General features: G+C 49.6%; 1 protein-coding gene across 3 annotated transcripts in view; it reads right to left on the bottom strand.

The window, feature by feature from the left end:
* Window positions 1-22088, bottom strand: part of RUNX1 (RUNX family transcription factor 1) — a 188801-nt gene that overhangs the window by 58698 nt on the left and 108015 nt on the right. For all 3 annotated transcript variants that reach the window (XR_007905101.1, XM_051791232.1, XM_051791233.1), the window contains one exon: window positions 7706-7810. Coding sequence is in view for 2 of the 3 variants with exons in the window: in XM_051791232.1 (XP_051647192.1) it covers window positions 7706-7810 (105 nt within the window). In the remaining variant the exon portion in view is untranslated. The remainder of the gene's footprint in view (window positions 1-7705; window positions 7811-22088) is intronic.

Below are 22088 nucleotides of genomic sequence, written 5' to 3' on the forward strand. Positions count from 1 at the left end.
TCAAGAGGGGTGAAAAAAGAGCTGTGTCAGATGAAGTGACTCAAAAAAGGAGTTGAAATAATTTCTATAGGACTGGGCCAGTTTTAACATCATTCCTAACCCACACAGCAGCAGCTCTGGTTTTCTGTGTCCCTGCTTTCTGTGAGGAAGGAGCTTGTCCTGTCAACACTTCTGTGTATCTTTAAAATGACAGCCAAATAACTCAGCAAGCGAATCCATCTGAGCTGCCACACTCCCAGAAAAAGCAGTGTTGTCACAGGATTTCCTGTTCCACGCATTTGATGATTTTATTGAACCAAAATAAATGACAAATTCCCTGCTCACATCCCCCAGAGTCGACTGACTCAGCAGTGAGGCTGAGAGATGCCAGGGAAATTAATCCTTTTCCATCTTTTCCGTGTGGAAAAGCAGTGTCTGCACCACGAAACCTCAAGGATTGAAAACCCACTGAGGTTCTAGGTGTGGAAGTGGATAAAAAGGACTCCCACCAACACTGCTCTGCCAGGGAGTGCCAGGCATTCATAGAAATTTTATAATCCTTTGCACTGCCAGCCAGTTAAAGTCCATAAAGTCCTTCCAGTACATCCAGGGGCTCCAAGAGAGCTGGAGAGGGACTTTTCACAAGGACAGGGAGTGACAGGACAAGGGGGAATGGCCTTAAGCTGGAGGAGGGCAGGGTTAGGTGGGATATTGGGAAGGAATTCTTCCCTGGGAGGGTGGGGAGGCCCTGGCACAGGTTGCCCAGAGAGGTTCTGGACTCCCCCAGTCCTGGAAGTCTTTCTGCTCCACCCAACCTGGCCTTGGACACTTCCAGGGATGGGGAATCCACAACCTCTGCAATAATAAACTGCTTTATTTTGTTTAATTGGATTCAATTTCTCTTTTTTTCACCCTTGGATGGCCATGGACATGCACACACACACACAGAGAGAAAGGAAACCAAGAGCAATCCCCACCTGTCTCTGTGCCCATTTGGAGCCAGCAACACTTCAATTCACATCCTGGGGATTTGGGGAGTGATCACAGAACCCCACAATCATCAGAGTTGGAGGAGACCTTCAGGATCATCCAGTGCCACCCTCACCCAGCACCACCAGGATCACCCCCAATCCATGTCCCCAAGGGCCACATCCAGACACCTCTGGGACACTCCCAGACACAGGGACTCCACCACCTCCCTGGGACACTTATTCCAAGGCCTGACCACTCCTGCAGGAAAAAATTGTTTCTGATCTCTGACCTGAACCTGCCCTGGTGCAGTTTGAGGCCATTTCCTCTCCTCCTTTCAACCCTCCTGTTGCAGAGAGCAATGAGGTCCCCCCTGAGCCTCCTCTTCTCCAGATAAACCCCCCCAGCTCCCTCAGCTGCTCCTCACAGGACACGTTCTCCAGACCCTTCCCCGGCTCCGTTCCCTTCTCTGGACACAAAATATTTTGTAAAACACGTGATGTTTTGTAAATCCCCCCCAGCCAGCTCGTGCTTGCACAGAACTCTTCTACAGGCCAACCAGGAATGTCCCCATCCCTGAAGGACAAGTCCACCCCATCAGAGTCACAAACACAGAGCCACAGCCCCAGCTGTGCCCAACCACCAGCTTTCATTGCAGCCCATCCCTTTTTTTTTTCTGCCTGGGCAGAGTCTATTTAGGTTGGAAGCTCTTGGAGGCAACTGCCTTAGTCAAGATTTTGTGAAAGTTGGATGGTGAGACTGGGAGGGAGGAAACACTGGGAAAGGCAGAAAAAGTCTCAGTTGCTTTTCTCAGCTGTAAGCAGCACCTTTTCCTTTACATGTTTTCCTAGAGTCATGGAATCATGGAATGCTTTGGGTTGGGAGGGACCTTAAAGGTCATCCAGTGCCACCAGGGACAACTTCCACCAGCCCAGGTTGCTCCAAGCCCCATCCAACCTGGCTTTGGACACTTCCAGGGCTCCAGGGGCAGCCACAGCTTCTCTGGACAACCTGTGCCAGGGCCTCCCCACCCTCCCAGGGAAGAATTCCTTCCTAAGATCTAATATAAGCTGTTATGGTGGGACTCTTCCAATCACATGGTGGTTCACTCTATTATGGTTTCCAAGCTTTTAGCTGGTACCTGTCACTCTCAGTTCCCAACACATGGAGGCACTTGCAGCAGAAAGAAAGGAAGAAATGAAGGCATTTTGTTTTATTTCACCTGGCTGGGATGAACAGGGTTTTCTGAGAACAGTTTGGCTTTTATAGTTATTATATTAGGAAAAGGTTCTAAAGGTGCCAGAGGGTGGTGGGCACTGCCCAGGCTCCCCAGGGCAGTGGGCACTGCCCCAAGGCTGCCAGAGCTCCAGAAGGGTTTGGACAACGCTCTGAGGGACAGGGGGGAGTGTTGGGGTGTCCCAAGCACCCTTGGATGATCCTGGTGGGTCCCTCCCCTTTCAGGATATTCTGTGATTCCCTCGTTTTCCTTGCACAAAAGGCTGAAGGTGGAAGTGGTGAAACCTCAGAGGGATCCTGAGGCAAGCCCAGCCTGATCCGTGCAGGAAGAGCCTTCCCTGTTTCTGCCACGGGATGAGGGATTCCAGCCTGGCTTGGGCTCTGCTGACTCCTCCCAGAAGCTGCTCTGGGAGTGGAAATCTGTGGGTAAAGCTTGGACAGGACAGCGGAAAGGATCAGCAGAGCTGGTGCCCTGAACACCACCAGCCCTTGGGGACTCCCTAAAAACCACCCCAGGCCGGGCAAGGGGGCATTTGGAGATTTCCTTCCCAACATCCACAGGCCATGGGCTTTCCTGGAGCCTCCCAGGTGAGACAGGATCACTCCAGATCAGGATCTGGGGGTGTCCTTTACTCTGTGTCCCTGTGTCCCTCCCAGGAGGCAAAAAAGAAATATTCCTTCCTAAAAAGGCTCTTCTTGGACCAGTTTTTTAAGCTCCTTCTCGAATCCTGCTCAGCAATATATTCCTCTCTCTCTCTCTCTCTCTCTGCTCCTACCCTGTGATATAAGGATGTCGAAAACCTCTTTGGGCAAACTACATATCCAGTAGGGGATAATCACATTTAATGCCCAGCTTAGCCTTGGACCAGGGCTAAATCCATGTAGCCTTCTCCTTTTTGCCTCACTCTCAGGCACCTGGTCCATTAGTGAATTTTTCAGAGCTATGTAGGTTAAAACAATTCAATGAGGAAAACAGAGGGAAGCAGTCAAAAGAAGAAAAAAACCTAATTTTTCAGCAGACGTGCACGGTAGGTCAAATGGCCTAAGGGAAATATTTAATTTAAGAGTCATACTATTCCTACCAAGTTTCCTAACCAAAAGTATTTTCATCAGGAGCACTACTCTTGATCTGGTTACTGCTAATGATTTTCCCCATGGACCCAGCTCATAAAAACATAAATTGCTTTATGAATCATAGAAATCATAGAAGTTGGAGAAGAAAACGATGGCTTAGGTCATCTTGCCCTTCTCCCTGACAGTGGAGTCTGATTTCTTTTCACAAAAAAAAGCCCCCATTTTGAAAATAAGCATTTATTCAGAAGCAGAGAATAGAAATGCTGAGTTCAAAAGAGATTTTAAAAAAAAATATGTAGTGAAAGCAGTGGAGGAAGAGCCAGATTCTTAAGTATCTTGGGTCTCTTGATGAGCTGTGACAATTTGATGGGAATTATTGTCTGGACAGGCACAGGCAGAAATTCAATCATTCAGGTTGGAAGAGGCTTTCAGGATCATCCTCACCCAGCACCACCAGGATCACCCCTGATCCATGTCCCCAAGGGCCACATCCAGACACTCCCAGACACAGGGACTCCACCACCTCCCTGGGACACTTATTCCAAGGCCTGACCACTCCTGCAGGGAAAAATTGTTCCTCATCTCTGATCTGCCCCTGCCCTGGCCCGTCACCTTCCAGCATTTCCCACAGGAGCACAGACACTCACTGGAACCCTCAGAGAAAGCCAGTAAATAAAACACCTGCTGGAGTTGGTTTTGGACTTCAGCATGACTGTCTCTAGATCTCTGTAAGACACCAGCACCTTATTTTGTTCCCATGACTCCCCCAAATCTCTTGGGAGTCAGGACATCTTAGAAAATACCTCTTGGAATTGCCTTTCTTGGTAATTCCTTCAGCTCCAGTGAGTGACTCCTGGCTCTGTGGAAACCCTTGGTGAGAAGTCAAACCCAAAGACTTTGAAGCCCACTTGAAAATGAATATAATATAATAATAATAATAGTAATATAATATAACAATTTGACAGGCTGAGGGAGCTGGGGTTGCTCAGCCTGGAGAAGAAAAGGCTCTGGTGAGACCTCAGAGCCCCTTCCTGTGCCTGAAGGGGTTATAAAAAGGAGGGAGAGGGATTTTTAAGCAGGCAGAGAGTGACAGGACAAGGGGGAATGGTTTTTAACTAACAGGGGGCAGCGTTGGATTAGAGATTAGGAAGAAATTCTTTGCTCAGAGGGTGGTCAGGCCCTGGCACAAAGGTTCATGGGGCAGCTGATTTCCTGAGGCAAATCCAAGCTGCAGAAATGGGTTGGGTTTGGGGGAAAAAGGGGGGAAAATGGCACCCACTGCTCTGAAAGAAGGTCCAGAAGCAGATGCCATGAAAATGCCATTTTTGGAGCTGGAGATGCTACTTCTGTGATTAAACAGAGTTGGGGTCAGGGAAAGTCCTTACAGACCCCTTGCAGTCAGTACTTTTGGAAAGGCTGGGAGAGCTGGGATTGTTCAGCCTGGAGAAGAGAAGCTTTGGGGTGACCTGATTGTGGCCTTGCAGGGCCTGAAGGAGCTGCAGGAAAGATGGAGAGAGACTATTTCCAAGGGCTGGAGGGACAGGACAAGGGGGAATGGCTTCAAAGTGACAGAGGACAGGGTTAGGTGGGATATTGGGAAGGAATTGTTGGCTGTGAGGGTGGGGAGGGGCTGGGATAGAATTCCCAGGGAAGCTGTGGCTGCCCCTGGATCCCTGGAAGTGTCCAAGGCCAGGTTGGATAAACTTGGAGCAACGTGGGCTGGTGGAAGGTGTCCCTGCCCATGGCAGGGAGTTGGAATGAGCTCTTCTTTAAGGTCCCTTCCAACCCAACCCATTCCATGACCCCGTGATCCCATCACCCCCCTGTGCTGTGTCAGGAATGACTCAGCAATAAAGGAGCTGTGCATTCCTGCAGGGGGGGGTTCCCACAGGGACCTTTCCTGATGACAGGCAGAAAACCTCCTCCCCCCTGCAGCTGGTTTGCTTCCAACATCCTAAATTAACAACCAGGAAGCTTTTGCACACATTTGGGTCGGGAAGACACGTATGTTCCCTCTGCCCGTATCATATCTCCACTTCCTTTTTAAAATGTAGAATCTTATTAAATATTAACTATTACACCAACTGAAGAATTGATTTAGAGCAGAAGCCGTGCCTGCAGGATGAGTTTGTCTCTTACCCTTCCAGCAGATGCATATTCAAAGAACTAAAGTTTATTTTGTTGTCTGCAAACCCTGAGCATGCCCAGGTCGTTGCATACACAAATCTGCCACTTGCATATACAAATATCTTTTTCATGTGCACAGCTGCCTGCTTCACTGGGGAGATTTTTCAGGGACAATTCAACCAAAAAAAACCAAAACAACAACAAAAACAAAACAACAAACTGAACTAAATAAAAAGCTTTACCCTGCCAGCAGTTTTTGTTTGAAAGCCTGTCCTCAAGTCCAAAAAACACAGGTCAGATTTTTCCACTAAACACATGCAGCAGCATGGTGCAGCTCAGGCAAATGAAGGCTTGAGAAGAAAATATGAGTTTTCTAAGCTATTTTAGTTGCAGTTTCAAACATTTCTTTTCTAGAGAAGCAGCCCCGAGCTGTGGGTCTCGTTCTCTAGTGGGTGTTTGAGTCCTGCTGTTCTGTCCTCCCAGGGCAATTCCCACTTAAGCAACAGCCAGAACTTCTGCCAAGGGTGCAGGAGGAGTGCAGGACACCAACCACAAACCACAATTTACATTTTGATAAAAGTATGAAAATGCCCCATTTGGGTTTGTGGCTGAGGCCAACAAATGCCTCTGGTAACAGGCACAAGCTCTGGGATCCCAGCACAGGGAGGACATGGAGCTGCTGGAGAGAGGCCAGAGCAGGAACCAAGAGGATGCCAGGGCTGGAGCAGCTCTGCTGGGAGGAAAGGCTGGGAGAGCTGGGATTGTTCAGCCTGGAGAGGAGAAGCTTTGGGGTGACCTGATTGTGGCCTTGCAGGACCTGAAGGGGCTCCAGGAAAGATGGAGAGAGACTATTTCCAAGGGATGGAGGAACAGGATAAGAGGGAATGGCTTCAAAGTGACAGAGGGCAGGATTAGATGGGATATTGGGAAGGAATTCCTCCCTGTAAGAGTTGTGAGGGGCTGGGAGAGAGAGAATTCCCAGAGAAGCTGTGGCTGCCCCTGGATCCCTGGAAGTGTTCAAGGCCAGGTTGGACAGGACTTGGAGCAACCTGGGATGATTTTTCACATCCCCTCCAACTCAAACCAGCCTGGGATTGAACGTTCTCTCCCCGCACATCTGCTCCCCCCTCCCTTCACCCCCCAGACACAACTCCCTGCCCTCACCACCTGAACAAAACAACCACCTGAACAAAACAACCACCTGTGGGGAGGGTTTGGGTAATTCCCCGGGGATATCAAACCCTTCATCTCCTCCTTGTACTTCATTCCTTCAAAAAAAAAGAGAAGGAGGAGAAGAGGGAAGGTTGGCTGGTTGAGCAAACAGGGTCTCCTGAGCTTTGCCACAGCATGAGGCACAGGGAAGTCAGGAAGGACATTGAGGGGCTGGAGCAGGTCCAGAGGAGAGCAACGAGGCTGGGGAAGGGACTGGAGCACAAGTGCTGTGAGGAGAGGCTGAGGGAGCTGGGGGGGCTCAGCCTGGAGAAGAGGAGGCTCAGGGGAGACCTCCTCACTCTCTGCAACTCCCTGACAGGAGGGGGGAGCCAGGGGGGGGTTGGACTCTTTTCCCAGGCAACCATCAGCAAGACAAGAGGGCTGGGTCTTCAGCTGTGCCAGGGGAGGTTTAGGTTGGAGATTAGAAAGAATTTCTTTGCAGAGAGGGTGCTCAGCCATTGGAATGGGCTGCCCAGGGAAGGGGTGGATTCTCCATCCCTGGAGGTGTTTAAGGACAGACTGGATGTGGCATCAGTGCCATGGGCTGGGAACCACAGCGGGGTTGGATCAAGGGTTGGACTGGATGATCTCAGAGGTCCCTTCCAACCCAGCTGATTCTGTGATTCTATCATTCTATGATTCTATGAACTCCATGAGGCAACAACCTCATGTCCTGTCTCAGGCACTTATTTATGTTTGCAGGGTGGCTGAGCTTGAAGGCTCGGATCAATGACATATTGGTTTCCAATGCTTTAAGATCCTCTTAACATCTGAAAGGCAAGTCTAGCAAGAAATGATGTGTCAGGTATCCTCTGCCCACCTTTTCCCAGCATCCCTCCTCTCAGCTCTTGTCTAGGAGCCAAGTCAGCTCTGGGGAGGTGCTTCAGAAAAATGCAAGTCACGGCCTGGACCAGCTGGACACCAAATAATCATAAACCAAATAATCATAAACCAGATAATCATCCCTTTGGGAAGGGATGATTAAAGCCATTCTTAGGATAGCTGTGGCTTCAAACATTCCCCCTGCTCCACGTGCACTGGATTTCACCAAGCCCTGCCCTGATCCACCACCTTATCCCTCTGGAAATGCCATCCTGAGCTCACTTACTTCTGGGTTCCCGAGGTCCATCCACTGTTATCTTGATGGCTCTGTGGTATGTGGCTACTTGGGGGGGGTTGGTGAACACCGTGATTGTCAACGTGAAGCTTTTCCCTGCAACAGGAAAAATAAACAAAAATAAACAACAACAAAAAAAAGATGTTACTGAGAAAAGAGAAACTCATTTCTGGCAACACTCACTCAAACACCTTGAATGGCACTGAAACATTTCAGCTGAACATAAAGCTGTGCCCAGGGAGTGGGGTGTATAATCCTAGTGCTGGATTCGTTCCCCTCTGTGGCAGCTGCTCAAAGCTTTCAGGGGAAAGGAATTAATTTGTATTTAAATGATCTAAGCTCTGTTTGTATATATAAAAAAAGGAGGTTACCCCTAACAGTTGGAGTTTATCTGATATGCATGACTGCTGGCATGTTATCTGTGCTTTCTGAAGGGTGGTAGTTCAGGGAGGCTCAGGAATCGTGGCTGACTCTTCCAGAACTGCCACAGGAATCTGGAGCAGCAGCACTTGTGAAAATCAAAGAGAACTGGGTGCTCAGATCGTAAAATCCCACACTTTGTGGTCGAGGCCACCAGGAGATCAACTCCATATTGTGACCCAGAACCCTTTAAAAATCATCTGCTGCTGCCATGCCAAGAAACAAGGGAATAGAAAATAATAATAATAATAAAATCCCTGCAGCTGGTCCACAGAGAATTAAAACAATTTCTGAGGACACAGCAGAGCATAATGCTTAGTTTCTCTATTATTCTGCAAGAAAACCATGAAGGCCTCTTCCAAACTGTTATGTGCATGGCAATAGCTCTGAGTTGGGGAAAGTGCTGCTGCCCCTGGATTTACTTCTGGCTTTCTTTAAATATCAAAAGCGACGTCCAAAGCATCTTTGATCAGCCCTGATCTCTGCATTCATGACAGCCTTGGCATGGGCAGCAGTGCAAACATTGCCTGTCAGCAGGCCCAGCACAGTTCTCTCAGCATCACAGAGGACTCAGAGGCTGCCAGAAATCATTGGTATCAGCAGGAGACATCAGGGGACATCACCCCAACTTAGATAACCAGGAACTCCTGTAAGAAAATTGAGGTTGCACATGGAGATCTGCTTCTTTCATTTTACCACTTGGCTCCAGCCCTCCTGAGTGCTGAGTTAGTTCCTTTCCAAACCTTCCTATTTTTATTTATTTATTTATTTATTTATTTTGCTCCATTTAGCTCCATAAATAAGGATAAATTTCAATATTACCCCCCCTCCCCATATGCATTCCCTTGCAATTCAATCCTTCCCCTGATGCAGCTCCTGCCCTGGTGCTGATGGGCTGCAAGGGCAGTACACACACCCCCAGGGCTGCTGGGAACTGTCCTCAGCACATCCCTGGGAATTTGGGATGCATTCCCCACAGCCCAGGGGTGAGGAGCCGTGGGGAGGGGAAGTGTCTTGGTTGGGATCTCGCAGGAAGCCCATGGCCAGTGATAGGAATCCCTAAATCCCACTGGAATCCTGAATCACAGCCCCAGAAGCTGGAACACAAATCCCAGCATCTCCCCACCTCCACATCCTCTCCAGAAAGCAGTTCTGGGGATGGAAATCATCGCTGCAGAAGCCAAAATGATTCCAGATCCCTGAATCCCACCCACTCTTGGGTCCTACATCCCCCCTGAGCCAGGATGGCTCTTGACATTCTTTAAATACCAATTACAGCTTTACAGCTTGATTAATCTCACCCTGCCAGCACAGCAGATCTCTCTATGAGCCATCAGCAATGAGGTTTGATAAACTTCCCTCCAAAAAACTTTACCACCCATCCCATTAGACTTAACAAATGTCAGAGTCCTTCTTTCCAAAATCTAATTTCTCTCTATCCTTATATACAACACTCAGATCCCTAAGACTGAAAGAACCTTGAAAATACACTTTATTCTCTTTACTAATCTGCAGTATTTCCATCTTGCTTCCAGTTTGGTTGGTTGTTTTTTTCTGACAACTCTGCTAGAACAGGTAGTGAATTTATTTCTTTAGGAGGCTCTCGAGATGTTTCTATATACGAAATAAAGGCAGGAAAAAAACCAAACAACAACAGTGAAATGTGATAAAACATGGCCACACTACTAGTCTCTAGAATAAAGAAGAGGGAGGTGAATTAACTTCCAAGATTTTCTGCAGAACAGACAATCCCTGAGCCCGTGTGAGGCTGTGACACGAGCTGGCAAGAGCAGGAAGACACTTAACTTACTTCTTGTTGACAGAAGACTATTCATTAACCACATACTGGTTAACCACAGGCCTATATAACCATAAACCTCTGTGTCACTCACTGCTCTTACCAATAATTCTGGCTGGGTGGTTTTTTTTTTTTAGCTCTGGTTGTTCTGTTTCATCTACATTCGCCTTTATTAAGTGGTTTTATCACTTCTGCATTATTCATCATTTATGGGTCTGGTTGACAAAGGCACATTTAGATTGGAGGCATTGTCAGGGAAATGGGTGTTTTATGGCTGTACCTGTTTTGGGATGACAGCAGCACCATAAAACTCTCCTCCTTGCTTTAATGTGTTACGATACAACCATAAAACAGATTTTATTTTCAAATACGCTTGCATAATCCACTTACACGTGTGTGTGCACCTACAAAACTGAGCCAGACAGCTCATGTTGGGGACTGACCTCTCTGGTGGCTGTAAAGAGGGACCAAACACCCCCAAAAAATCATTGTGAAACTCTGGCCTTGTTTGGATGCCCCCGACAGCCACGATGAGGATTTTGGTGATGTCCCGGCAGTCGCGGCCAACCAGCACGAGCCAACAGATTCCCTGGGTTAAACATTCCCATAAATCCGTGGGAAACCACTCACAAATGAGCTCAGGTGTGTGATCCATGCCCCAGGAAGCTGTGGTTGTTGCTGTACCATCCTGGGAGCCTTTGGAAGGGCGAAAGGGCTGATGGGTGACACCGAGCTGTGCCTTGCTGGGGGGGGAAGAGTCACTTCAGCCACTGTTCCCCTCTCTGTGCTATCCTAATATTGGGCACATGGCACCTCAAGAACACAAGGATTAAATTGTCCAGAGGCTGGGAGCCAGGCTCTGCCTTTGGAAACCCTTCCCACAGACATCAGGGCCTCGTAGGTGTGAGGGCAGAGCACAAGACTCACTTCTTCCACCTTCTCTTCCCTCCCAACCAGAGCAGGGAAAAACTGCTTGGTGATGTTTGTTTTTTTGCAAGAGCTTTAAGGTCAGAACCCTGCCCCAGAAAAAGTAATGGAAATGGAAACAGGAGCATTCCTGGTCGGGATACAACAGTGACTTTGGAAATGTTGGTGGGTTTCTCAGGAGTGCCCTCAAGAATCATTGCTGATTTGACAGCTGGAGTCAGAGAATTCCAGAATCACTGAGCTTGGAAAAGACCTCCCAGAGCTTTGAATCCAAGCTGTGCCAAATCCCCACCTTGTCCCCCAGCCCAGAGCACTGAGTGCTGGGGGACAAGGTGGGCATCAGGCACAGGGGGGACTTTGTGGCCTGGGAGGGCTTTTCCAACCCAAATAATTCTGGGATTCTCTGAAATCACCTGCCAGAACCTGCTCAGCAATACTATGCCTGGACCACCAGGAGGTGAAGATCAACCTGATGTGGGAAATGAGCAACCTGGGCCAGTGGAAGGTGTCCCTGCCCGTGGCAGGGGGTGGCACTGGATGATCTTTAAGGTCCTTTCTAATCCAAACCATTCCATGATTCCACAATCAGCCTCCAAGAATGAAGCACCTGAAGATGCTGTGCCTGAAATACAGGAACTTGGAGCCTGAATCCCACCTGCATCCCAGAGGCTGGAAGCAGAGGGAGCAGGGAGTTCCCACCTCCCACGATTCCAGTGGTCCTCTGGAGCAGCTCAGAAGGGCTGCTGATCAACCTGAAATGAGGTTGCTGATCAACCTGATGTGGGAAATGAGCAGATCAGCCTGATCTGGGAGGTGAAGATCAACCTGATGTGGGAAATGAGCAACCTGGGCCAGTGGAAGGTGTCCCTGCCTGTGGCAGGGGGTAGGACTGGATGATCTTTAAGGTCCTTTCTAATCAAAACCATTCCATGATTCCACGATCAGCCTCCAAAAATGAAGCATCTGAAGATGCTGTGCCTGAAATACAGGAACTTGGATCCTGAATCCCACCTGCATCCCACCTGCATCCCAGAGGCTGGAAGCAGAAGGAGCAGGGAGTTCCCACCTCCCACAATTCCAGTGGTCCTCCAGAGCAGCTCAGAAGGGCTGCTGATCAACCTGAAATGAGGTTGCTGATGTGGGAAATGAGCAGATCAACCTGATCTGGGAGGTGAAGATCAACCTGATGTGGGAAATGAGCAACCTGGGCCGGTGGAAGGTGTCCCTGCCCGTGGCAGGGGGTGGCACTGGATGATCTTTAAGGTCCTTTCTAATCCAAACCATTCCATGATTCCACAATCAACCTCCAAGAAGAAAGCATCTGATGGTGCTGTGCCTGAAATACAGGAACTTGGAGCCTGAATCCCACCTGCATCCCACCTGCATCCCAGAGTCTGGAAGCAGAAGGAGCAGGGAGTTCCCACCTCCCACGATCCCAGTGGTCCTCCAGAGCAGCTCAGAAGGGCTGCTGATCAACCTGAAATGAGGTTGCTGATCAATCTGATGTGGGAAATGAGCAGATCAACCTGATCTGGGAGGTGAAGATCAACCTGATGTGGGAAATGAGCAACCTGGGCCGGTGGAAGGTGTCCCTGCCCGTGGCAGGGGGTGGCACTGGATGATCTTTAAGGTCCTTTCTAATCCAAACCATTCCATGATTCCATGATCAGCCTCCAAAAATGAAGCATCTGAAGATGCTGTGCCTGAAATACAGGAACTTGGATCCTGCATCCCACCTGCATCCCAGAGGCTGGAAGCAGAAGGAGCAGGGAGTTCCCACCTCCCACAATTCCAGTGGTCCTCCAGAGCAGCTCGGAAGGGCTGCTGATCAACCTGAAATGAGGTTGCTGATGTGGGAAATGAGCAGATCAATCTGATCTGGGAGGTGAAGATCAACCTGATGTTGGAAATGAGCAACCTGGGCCAGTGGAAGGTGTCCCTGCCCATGGCAGGGGGTGGCACTGGATGATCTTGAAGGTCCCTTTCCAACCCAAACCATTCCATGATTCCACAATCAGCCTCCAAGAAGGAAGCACCTGATGGTGCTGTGCCTGAAATACAGAAACTTGGAGCCTGCATCCCACCTGCATCCCACCTGCATCCCAGAGGCTGGAAGCAGAAGGAGCAGGGAGTTCCCACCTCCCACAGTCCCAGTGGTCCTCCAGAACAGCTGGGAAGGGCTCTAGAGGGAGCAATAGGCTCGTGAGCTGAGGGCCCTGGGAATGTTTGAGAGGAACCAAGGGGAAAAAAAATGACTCCCCGAGTGACAACAGGGTCACATGAAGCTGCTGTGAGCAGCTTTAGTCATCCCTGAGCAGTGTCATGATCAGCTGGGGCTGGAGGAGGGGGAAGGAACACTTAAAATATGAGTGGCAGCACAGGCAGATGCAGAAGGGAGTGAGAACAGACACAGCACGGGGGAAGAGAGGCCACAACTTGAACCTGTCGTTTCATTTTAACCCACTTTTTGTCTCAGAGCCACTGATTGATTCCACTGGGGAAGGTTCATCCCGACAGAGGAGAGAAAAAATGGAGTTAAAGCTTCAGGAGTTTGGCCACGGAGGAAGGAAAGGGAATTCAGGCCAAGGGATGAGGTTGATGCAATCACTGCCTTTTTTGCTTTTGGGATTTGTTCTGCTGATGGCAGACGTGCCATGTGATTTGTTCAGTGGTTTTTTGCTTTTGCTGCTTTTTTTTAAAAAAATAAAAAAGATTGTTGCGGTGAATCATTAGATAAAAGGAAGAGGAAAGAAAAGGAAAGGAGCCAAGAAGTGTCTGTGCTGACAAGGACAAAAGGTAGAGGTGGAAAGCTACGAAATGCATTGCACAAATGCAACACAAATGACATTACAGCCATTACTGTTACATTAGGGAGAGAATTCCAGGTTCGAGCAAGAAAGATTAGGATTTCTTTTTTTCATCCAGTTCCTACTTTTTAGTGCTCGTGTACTCGTATTAAACCAGGCCAAATGATCAGTTTGATCCATCTTTGCAGCTTCTCACAACATCTCCCTGGGGCATCTGCCAGAGCCAGGATGTCCCCTGCATTTTAATAACATGGTTGGCTGCATCCCTGGGCAGGATGCAACACACACCCACTTCCACCTCCATTCCCAAACTTCAGCTGCTAAAAATTAGGGCCAGCTCTTGCTGTTTTTATCTCTGAAGCCCCTGAGTGCCCCAAATCTAATCTGACCCTTCATTAGTTAACTGCTGCTCATCAGATTTTTGCAGGTGTTCGAGCTGCAAAAAGCCTGAATGACTCCAAATTCTGTGCTCAGAGGGGGCCTTTTTTTTTTTTTCTCCTGTCCCCTGTTGGCGGTTTTGAACAGTCAGAATAAAACTTTGCCTGTTGTGTTTGGTCCCTCAGAAAAAAAAAAAAAAAAAAAAGAAGCTGCAGCTGGAGAAAGCAGCATCAAAAAAAACCAACATGATTTGTTTACCATCAGCACCACAGACACCACTGAATTTAAATATGAAATAAACCTGTTATTCACCTCATCTGCCACCACACTGGAAATGGTTTGTAAATTCTGAACCCCACAGGCCAACGGTCCAAACAGAGAAATGGGAATATGGGGAGATGGAGAAAATTGGGGTGTTTGCCCAGAGAAATGCAAGGGAGGCTGTGGAGCCCCTTCCAGTACTTAAAAGGGCACCAGGAGAGCTGGAGAGGGACTTTGGACAAGGGATGGAGGGACAGGACAAGGGGGAATGGCTTCAAACTGAAAGAGAGCAGGTTTAGGTTGGATATTAGGAGGGAATTCCTGGCTGGGAGGGTGAGGAGGCCCTGGGATAGAATTCCCAGAGAAGCTGTGGCTGCCCCTGGATCCCTGGAAGTGTCCAAGGTCAGGTTGGATAAACTTGGAGCAACCTGGGCTGGTGGAAGGTGTCCCTGCCCATGGCAGGGGGTGGCACTGCATTATTTTAAGCTCCCTTCCAAGCCAAACCATTCTGTGATTCCAAGAGCTGCCCATGGGAATCAGCTGCAGGGGCTGTGGAGCTGTTTGTGTGCTTTTAGGGATGTTTTGCAGGTGTCAAGTGGGAGATTTGGGAAGTACACCCCCTTTGCTGCTGCCAAGGCAGCCTGGCTGGGCACAAAGGTGCACTGGTGAACATTTCTGTCGGGTGTCTCACTCCAGGAAGTTCCTATATCTGTGTTTACACAGCATCTACTTACCCAGAATGAAATCTCCCCCCTGCTGAATCAATGGGGGTTTTGTTCTGGGTTTATATGGGGCCAAAAGTGGCCCTGCTGCAAACTTGGACCCAGCTATGAAATACTGATTTATTTCTTTTTGCAATAAGAGCAGAAAACCAGCTTGATTTTGCAGGACCATGGCTGGTGCTGGCTTTGCCCCTTCCCTTTCCTTCCCAGCTCCCTGCAGCACCACTCAGTGCTTATCCAAGACATGCACTTCACACTCTTTTCCTCCTTGTGCATCCTCCAAGCTTTTTTTTTCTCTGGCTAACAACTCAGAAGCTGTGGTGGAGAGCAGCAGAGCTGCCTGCCTGCCCTGCTGTGGGATTCCCAGAGCTAGAAGTCCAGAAGAAGGCTGTGGCTTGGGGTGGAATTATCTCAAAGCATTATTTTGGTGAAGCCAAAATCATGGTACCCAGCCAAAATATCCCAATTATTTTGGTACATTTAACCTGAGGTGACACAGGGACTATATTAAGCAGCCAAAACCACAGTGCTGAAATCAAGCAGCATTAATAGAGCCACTGCCAACCTAAGCAGGCACTAAAATTGGGGTTTGCCTCTATCTGGGTGGGAGGGACAGTCCCTGATGGTCATTTCCCCTGACAACCTGCTTATTTGGGAAGTCCAAGGCATAACCCTGAGCCTGGAAGCTGCAGACACGAAACATTTGCAGCAGCAGACACAGGAGCTGCTTTTACACTCGGTGTCACTCACAGCTGTTAAAATAAAGCTGACTCAGGCCCCGAGCAGCTGCTCCAGCAGCCACGTGCTGCTGAGGCACAGCCAGACCTCTGCAGGGCCCTTGTCATCAGGTGCACCAGGGATGCTAAAAACCTGTCCCTGGCACCACGTGCTTCCCTTTGTACTGGAGAATTCCCAGGTGTGGCCTCCCTGGAGTTGCCAGGGGCCGGGACCTTGGATCTCAGCTGGTGGAAGGACTCCAGGAAATGCCTGGGAGGGGTCTCAGGTAGATTCTGGAAGATGCAGGTTTCACAAAAGGAGGAAAATCATCACAGGCAGCTTCCTGCAGGAGTCTGGAGCTGCTGGCCAGGATATCGAGTGTCAAAATCGAGGGATGGAAAAACTCAGGGAGATCCTCAGAGGAGTCTCAAGTGGATCCAGGAATACAGAGCTGCTACCAAAAGAGCAAAAACATCTTGGGAAACTTCCCTGGAGTAGTCTGGGAGTGCTCCCTGGGATCTCAGCTCCCACGAGGGGATGTGAGGGAAGGTCCTAACGTCACTTTTCCCCGCTTTTGCTGCAGTGCTACCAACATTCAAATCCCTTCCCTCAGGAAAAGAGGAGAACATCTTCCCGATGGGATAAACAAAAAATGCCAGCACCCAGCATCCCCAAAACGTGCCACTGCCAATTTAAACCCCACATTTTTGCTCGAATGCTGCTTTTTATCCATTACTGCAGCAACCAACACCTTCAGCGTTTCACCCGAAGCCCTCGGAGTGGTGACAGCCCCTTGCAGGACAGGGATTGCTCACAGTGTCAAGCATTGCAAGGGTGGCACTCAGCTCACTCAAACAGCCCCAGTTTCTCTCCCTGTGGTTTTTTTTGGGGGGGCAGATGTTTACATTTTCATCTGACAAGGGGCTGTGTGCAGCCGGTTTCAGTTCTGCGCCGAGGAGAGGTTTCGCTTCCCCGTTCGTGTCAGGACGATCCCGACCTCGCAGGGGCCTCTGTGCTAATCCCTGACAGCCTGACAAAGTGTGTCAAAGTGCAGTGCACTGCTGCAGGGCACCTGATGGCCCTGCTCTCCTCGAGAAACTTGGATTTGGAAGGCATTCCTTGGAAATGTTCACGTCTGTAACGCATCGGCCTCAACCGGGTTCCTCCTCGTTCCCTCCCTCAGGTTACGGTTTCTGCTACTCCGTGGAGTTTTTCCTGTGGATGTGCTTCAGCAAAGATGTCCCAAAAGCACAGTTTATTCTGGCTAGAGATAAAAAAATGTGGCAGTTGAGGAGCAGGAGATACAGAGGGTGGGCAGTAAACGGTGTGACCGTTCAGCAGGAAGGAGCTGCAGCAGAAGACAGGGAGGAGAATAACCCTGAGAACCTGGGAGAGGACATAAATTTAACTAACTGAGGAGAAGAGACAAAGGCTGAAGAGATTTGGGACCCTGGTGACTAGAAGGAGGTCTCTGAAGACAGGATGTCCTACAATAGAATCACAGAATCATGGAATGGGTTGGGAAGGAAGGGACCTTAAAAAAGCTCATTCCAACTCCCTGCCATGGGCAGGGACACCTTCCACCAGCCCAGGTTGCTCCAAGCCCTGTCCAACCTGGCCTTGGACACTTCCAGGGATCCAGGGGCAGCCACAGCTTCTCTGGGAAACCTGTGTCAGGGCCTCCCCACCCTCACAGCCAGGAATTCCTTCCCAATATCCCATCTAACTCTGCCCTCTGGCAGTTTGAAGCCATTCCCCTCGTCCTGTCCCTCCAGCCTTTGGAAATAGTCTCTCTCCATCTTTCCTGGAGCTCCTTCAGGTCCTGCAAGGCCACAATCAGGTCCCCCCAAAGCTTCTCCTCTCCAGGCTGAACAATCCCAGCTCTCCCAGCCTTTCCTCCCAGCAGAGCTGCTCCAGCCCTGGGATCCTCTTGGTTCCTGCTCTGGCCTCTCTCCAGCAGCTCCATGTCCTTGCTGGGCTGTTCCCCAGGGCTGGAGCAGCTCTGCAGGGGGGTCTCACCTGAAGGGCACAATTGTCACCTTAGGGTGACACCCAGTAGCTGACACAGCCCTGAGTCCCTTTTCCTGCCAACACCAACAACCCACAAACACACAAAACCACCGGGAATCCCCCTATTTTGGGATGTTTTCCTGTGTCAGAAGGGAACTATTTCGAGCTGTGGCAGGAATTTGGCTGCCAGGAACATTATTTGTACTTCAGCCTCTGAAGGCCCAAGTCCTGTGTAAATGCCAGCTTTCAGGCTTTGTGGTGGAGGTGGTTTATGTGTAAGAGTCCCAACAGTTTTTCTTGAATGGCTTTCCCTTCTGCTCTGAAAGACAACCCCAGTGACCTGTTTGAACTGAATTTTTGGGGTGAGATGCTTTCTCGGACTGCAAGCCCACAAATCAAGCTCACCAAATGGATTAAAGCATTAAAACACAGGTGTGGGGGGAAGGAAGACCTTTTAATGGAAAAGCCAAGCAGCCTCTAAGTGGAGCTGCTGCAGTAACCACTATAAAATTCTTATGAACTTGGGTGGAGACAATAATTACAGCACAGGAAGGATGAAATGCTATAGGGTGCCTGGCACTGCACAAGGAGATCTCAGTTTAAGTCTTTAGAAGCAATGCCCCTTGTTAAAATATTTTTAAGACTTGAAATATATATATATATATATTCAATATGTGACATTAAAGTTTGGACACAGATTTGGAGAGGGTGGAATTATTTTTTCCCAGAGATGACTCCAGTGGAAATCTCTGATGATTCTGTGAGTGGGCTGCACCAAAACTTGAATTTCTACTTCCAACTGTGACCTACTACTTATTAAAGAATTTTGATTTTTTTTTTCCCCTCGGTGCAAAATGATTTTCGTTTTAAATTCAGTGCTCAGACATGACTTGGCCTCCACAAAGCTCTGTGAGTGGAATGAAGAAACCATCCTTCAGCAAAGTGCTGTGTCACTGCTGAAGAGTTCAGGGAAAGGGAAGAACAGCAGCAGGAACACCAGAGGGAAAGGAGAGTTCAGAATGAAACGACTTCAATGCAGAGCTCCCACCTCCTCACAGAAAATGCCTCGGGATCCTTAAGCCTAATGACAGTCTCGAGCCCAGCTGTAATTTCAGACCATTCATAAGCTTTTTTTTTTGAGGTAGAAATTATCACCCAGACTTTATGGGGCTGACAGAGACATGAGGAGGTTACGGCCCAGATTCACGAGGGGATTTAGCCGTCTGAAGTGGGATTAAGCCCAGAATCACACCCCTCACCCCTCCCAACCCTCCTGGTGCCCGGTGGACATCGGAAGGGGCTTCCCCTGCCCAACAGCCACAGGCCCAGCAGCTCAGTGTGGTCCCAGCCCACGGGCTGAACCCTCTGTCCCCTCTGGTTTGGTTTGGGAGCAGCTGCTCAGGGTTCCTTCACCCTCTCGTGGTGGCCCCTGTTCCTGCTTTGAGCATCAGGGCAGTCCCTGCTGGCCCCTCCCTGAGGCCACCGTGGCTGAGGGGACAGAGCCCTCGACTTTGGTGGCTCCAGCAGCTGGAGATCCTTTGGGAGAACCTGCTCCGTGGCTGCTGGCTGCAGGGATTTGGGATGAGGGGAGAATTTTGCCCCACTGTTTTCTCCAAGGACTGGAGAGAGAGTATCTGCAGGGCCACGGGGCGACAGGACAAGGGAGAACGGCTTCAGCTGCCAGGGGACAGGGATAGATGGGATATTAGGGGAAAAAATCCTTCCCTGTGAGGGTGGGGAGGCCCTGGCCCAGGTTGCCCAGAGAAGCTGTGGCTGTCCCTGGATCCCTAGAAGTGTCCAAGGCCAGGTTGGTGGGATTGGAGCAACCTGGGCTGGTGGAAGGTGTCCCTGCCCGTGGCAGGGGGTTGCAACAAGCTGTTCTTTAAGGTCCCTTTCTTCCCAAACCATTCTGTGATTCTACACCTGGGTGCAGGAGCTGGGAAGCTGGGCTCCAACATGCTCCTCTCCCTATGGAATGATGAAGGTGGTGACCCCTCAGCACGGCTCTGGCAGAGGCTCCAGGCACTGGGAGCAGGGAAGGGGTGAGTTCACTGGGAGAGCAACGCCCTGCTCCGACTGCGAAAGGCAAGGAGCACTTTTATGATCTTCTACCTGCAGTGGCCTGGAGCAGGAGAGTGCCAGAGGACAACCAGACAGTTTAGCTCTCCAGTAGCTCTGAGAGCATGGGAGTGTGCCCTGGGACTGTTTACTGGGAGCTCATTTTCCTGGAGGAAGGACTCCTCCGTGCTGTCATTACACTAATGGAATGCGCATTGATTTCCGAGCTGGGGAGAGCTCCGGGGTCACCCGCTGGATCTCCACGGGAGATAACACTGCCATTACCAACCTGGACCCTGCCAACTTCCACCAGAGACAGCCTTCAAACCTGGGACAACCTCCGTGGCCTCAGGCACGGACGTGGCTTTGTTGGAGCCGTGCTGGTTAAAGCCCGGCCTGTGGAAACTCCGTGGCCTTGCCAAAGCCTTTCCTTCAGTTCCTGCCTAAACTTCAGGGAGCTGATGTGCTCCAAGCACCGCCCCGCTCAAGAGCTCTTATGGCATCCAGCCTTCCAAGCAGCTGCTTCCCTCCTCCTCCTCCTCCTCCTCCTCCTCTCCTGGGCCTCCAGAACCTCCTCCCTCTCTCCCCGCTCGCTCCCTGCCCCACACAGCAGGTAGCTCCTCATCCTCACAGGGAATGTTTGGAAAGGGCAAAAGGGATTTGGGATAGCTCCTTGCATCCTTTTTTGAGGCCAAAACCTGCTCTGGTAAGGCTCACACAAGAATCCCAACCTGCAGCTCTCCGAGGCAAGGAATACCGTCAACAGAGGAAGGAGGGAAGGGGACAAAGGGAATGATTTGGAGAGGCTGAGAAAAGTGCATGGAAATAATCCTAAGGGAAAAACAGTGGGAAAGCAGGACGGGAGCAAAAGGGGTGGAGGAGAGTCACACAGCATTAAGGTAATAGAAAAAAAAAAGTCTGTTTTTCTACTGCAGGGGTTTTTTACTGCAGGGTTTTTTTACTGAAGGGTTTTTTTACTGCAGGGTTTTTTTACTGAAGGGTTTTTTTACTGAAGGTTTTTTTTTTACTGCAGGGTTTTTAGAAGGGAACAGAGATAATTCAGACAGATGAGGGTTTCTGCACATGACCGTGCTGGAAAAGACTCCTGACAGCAATTGTAAGCCACTGATTTGCAGCATCCTCACTTCTGCTCAAGTTCTCTAGCCAGCCCCGGAGCCAGGGTCCTGATTTATCCCCCAGAATGATTTTCTTCTGATGACAGAATAGCAGCTGCTCTTGGAGTTGTAATACGGGTACACACACGTGTAGAGCTACACCCAAAAATAAACACGTTTTTACCAGAACTAGAGGAGTTCTGAAGGGTGGCACACGAAAACAAAAAGGGTAAAATAAAAACAAATTAAAAAAAAAAAAAAAAGACAAACAAACAAAACCAAAGCTGCTGAAGGGCAAACAGATCCCTTGAAACTATGCAACTTCTGGGAAGCCCAACTCCTTTTATCACTGGGGGAAAAAAAGAGGAGAAAACTCTCCTAGGACGGCGTCTGCCTCATCCCCGTCGCTTCAAAAATCGTACAGGCAGAGCTGTGCAGCACCAAAAAATAGATTTATTGTTATTGGACTGAGGGCAGTGGTTCAGCACTTGGCATGGCCCCTGTTTACAGCAGTAATGCTCCCGGAGACAGGAAGTTCTCCAAGTCGCTCTGCCATTATTTTTCTCCTGTTGACGCTTTTGGGAGCGGGAGGGTTTTTTTTCAAGCCCAGATGAAAATTTTAAGTGACCCAGCAGAGAGTGTTTGGGAGCTGGCAGAGGCAGCCACGCTCGTGCTCAGCCTCAGGGACCCACATGATGTCTGGGGAGTCCAACCCCTGGTGGGGCAGCACCACACGTGTGTTTTCTTACACGACTGGACCCGGCTGTGCCCTGGACTCAGGAGGTGGGAAAGGCTTCTCCTCTCCTCTCCTTCTGCTGCTACATCCCAAAAGCCAGTCCTGAAGAAGCCATCACCTTGAGAGGGATGGGTTTGATGATCAACCTAAAGTTGACCCAGGGTATTGAGCTTGAGACAGACATTGGGTCCTCCAGATCAGAATCTGCTCCCTGAATTCTTCATCCATACCAGAATCTGCTCATTGAATTCTTCATCCATACCAGAATCTGCTCCCTGAATTCTTTCCCTGTACCAGAATCTGCTCCTTGAATTCTTCCTTCATACCAGATCTGCTCCCTGAATTCTTCCTCTGTACCAGAATCTGCTCATTAAATCCTTCCCCATTATCAGAACCTACTCACTGAATTCTTCCCCATTATCAGA

This window comes from Manacus candei, unplaced genomic scaffold (genome assembly GCF_025592945.1).
Source record: "Manacus candei isolate 608988 ecotype Guabito, Panama unplaced genomic scaffold, ASM2559294v1 h1tg000031l, whole genome shotgun sequence".
In the NCBI taxonomy this organism is placed as follows: Eukaryota; Metazoa; Chordata; class Aves; order Passeriformes; family Pipridae; genus Manacus; species Manacus candei.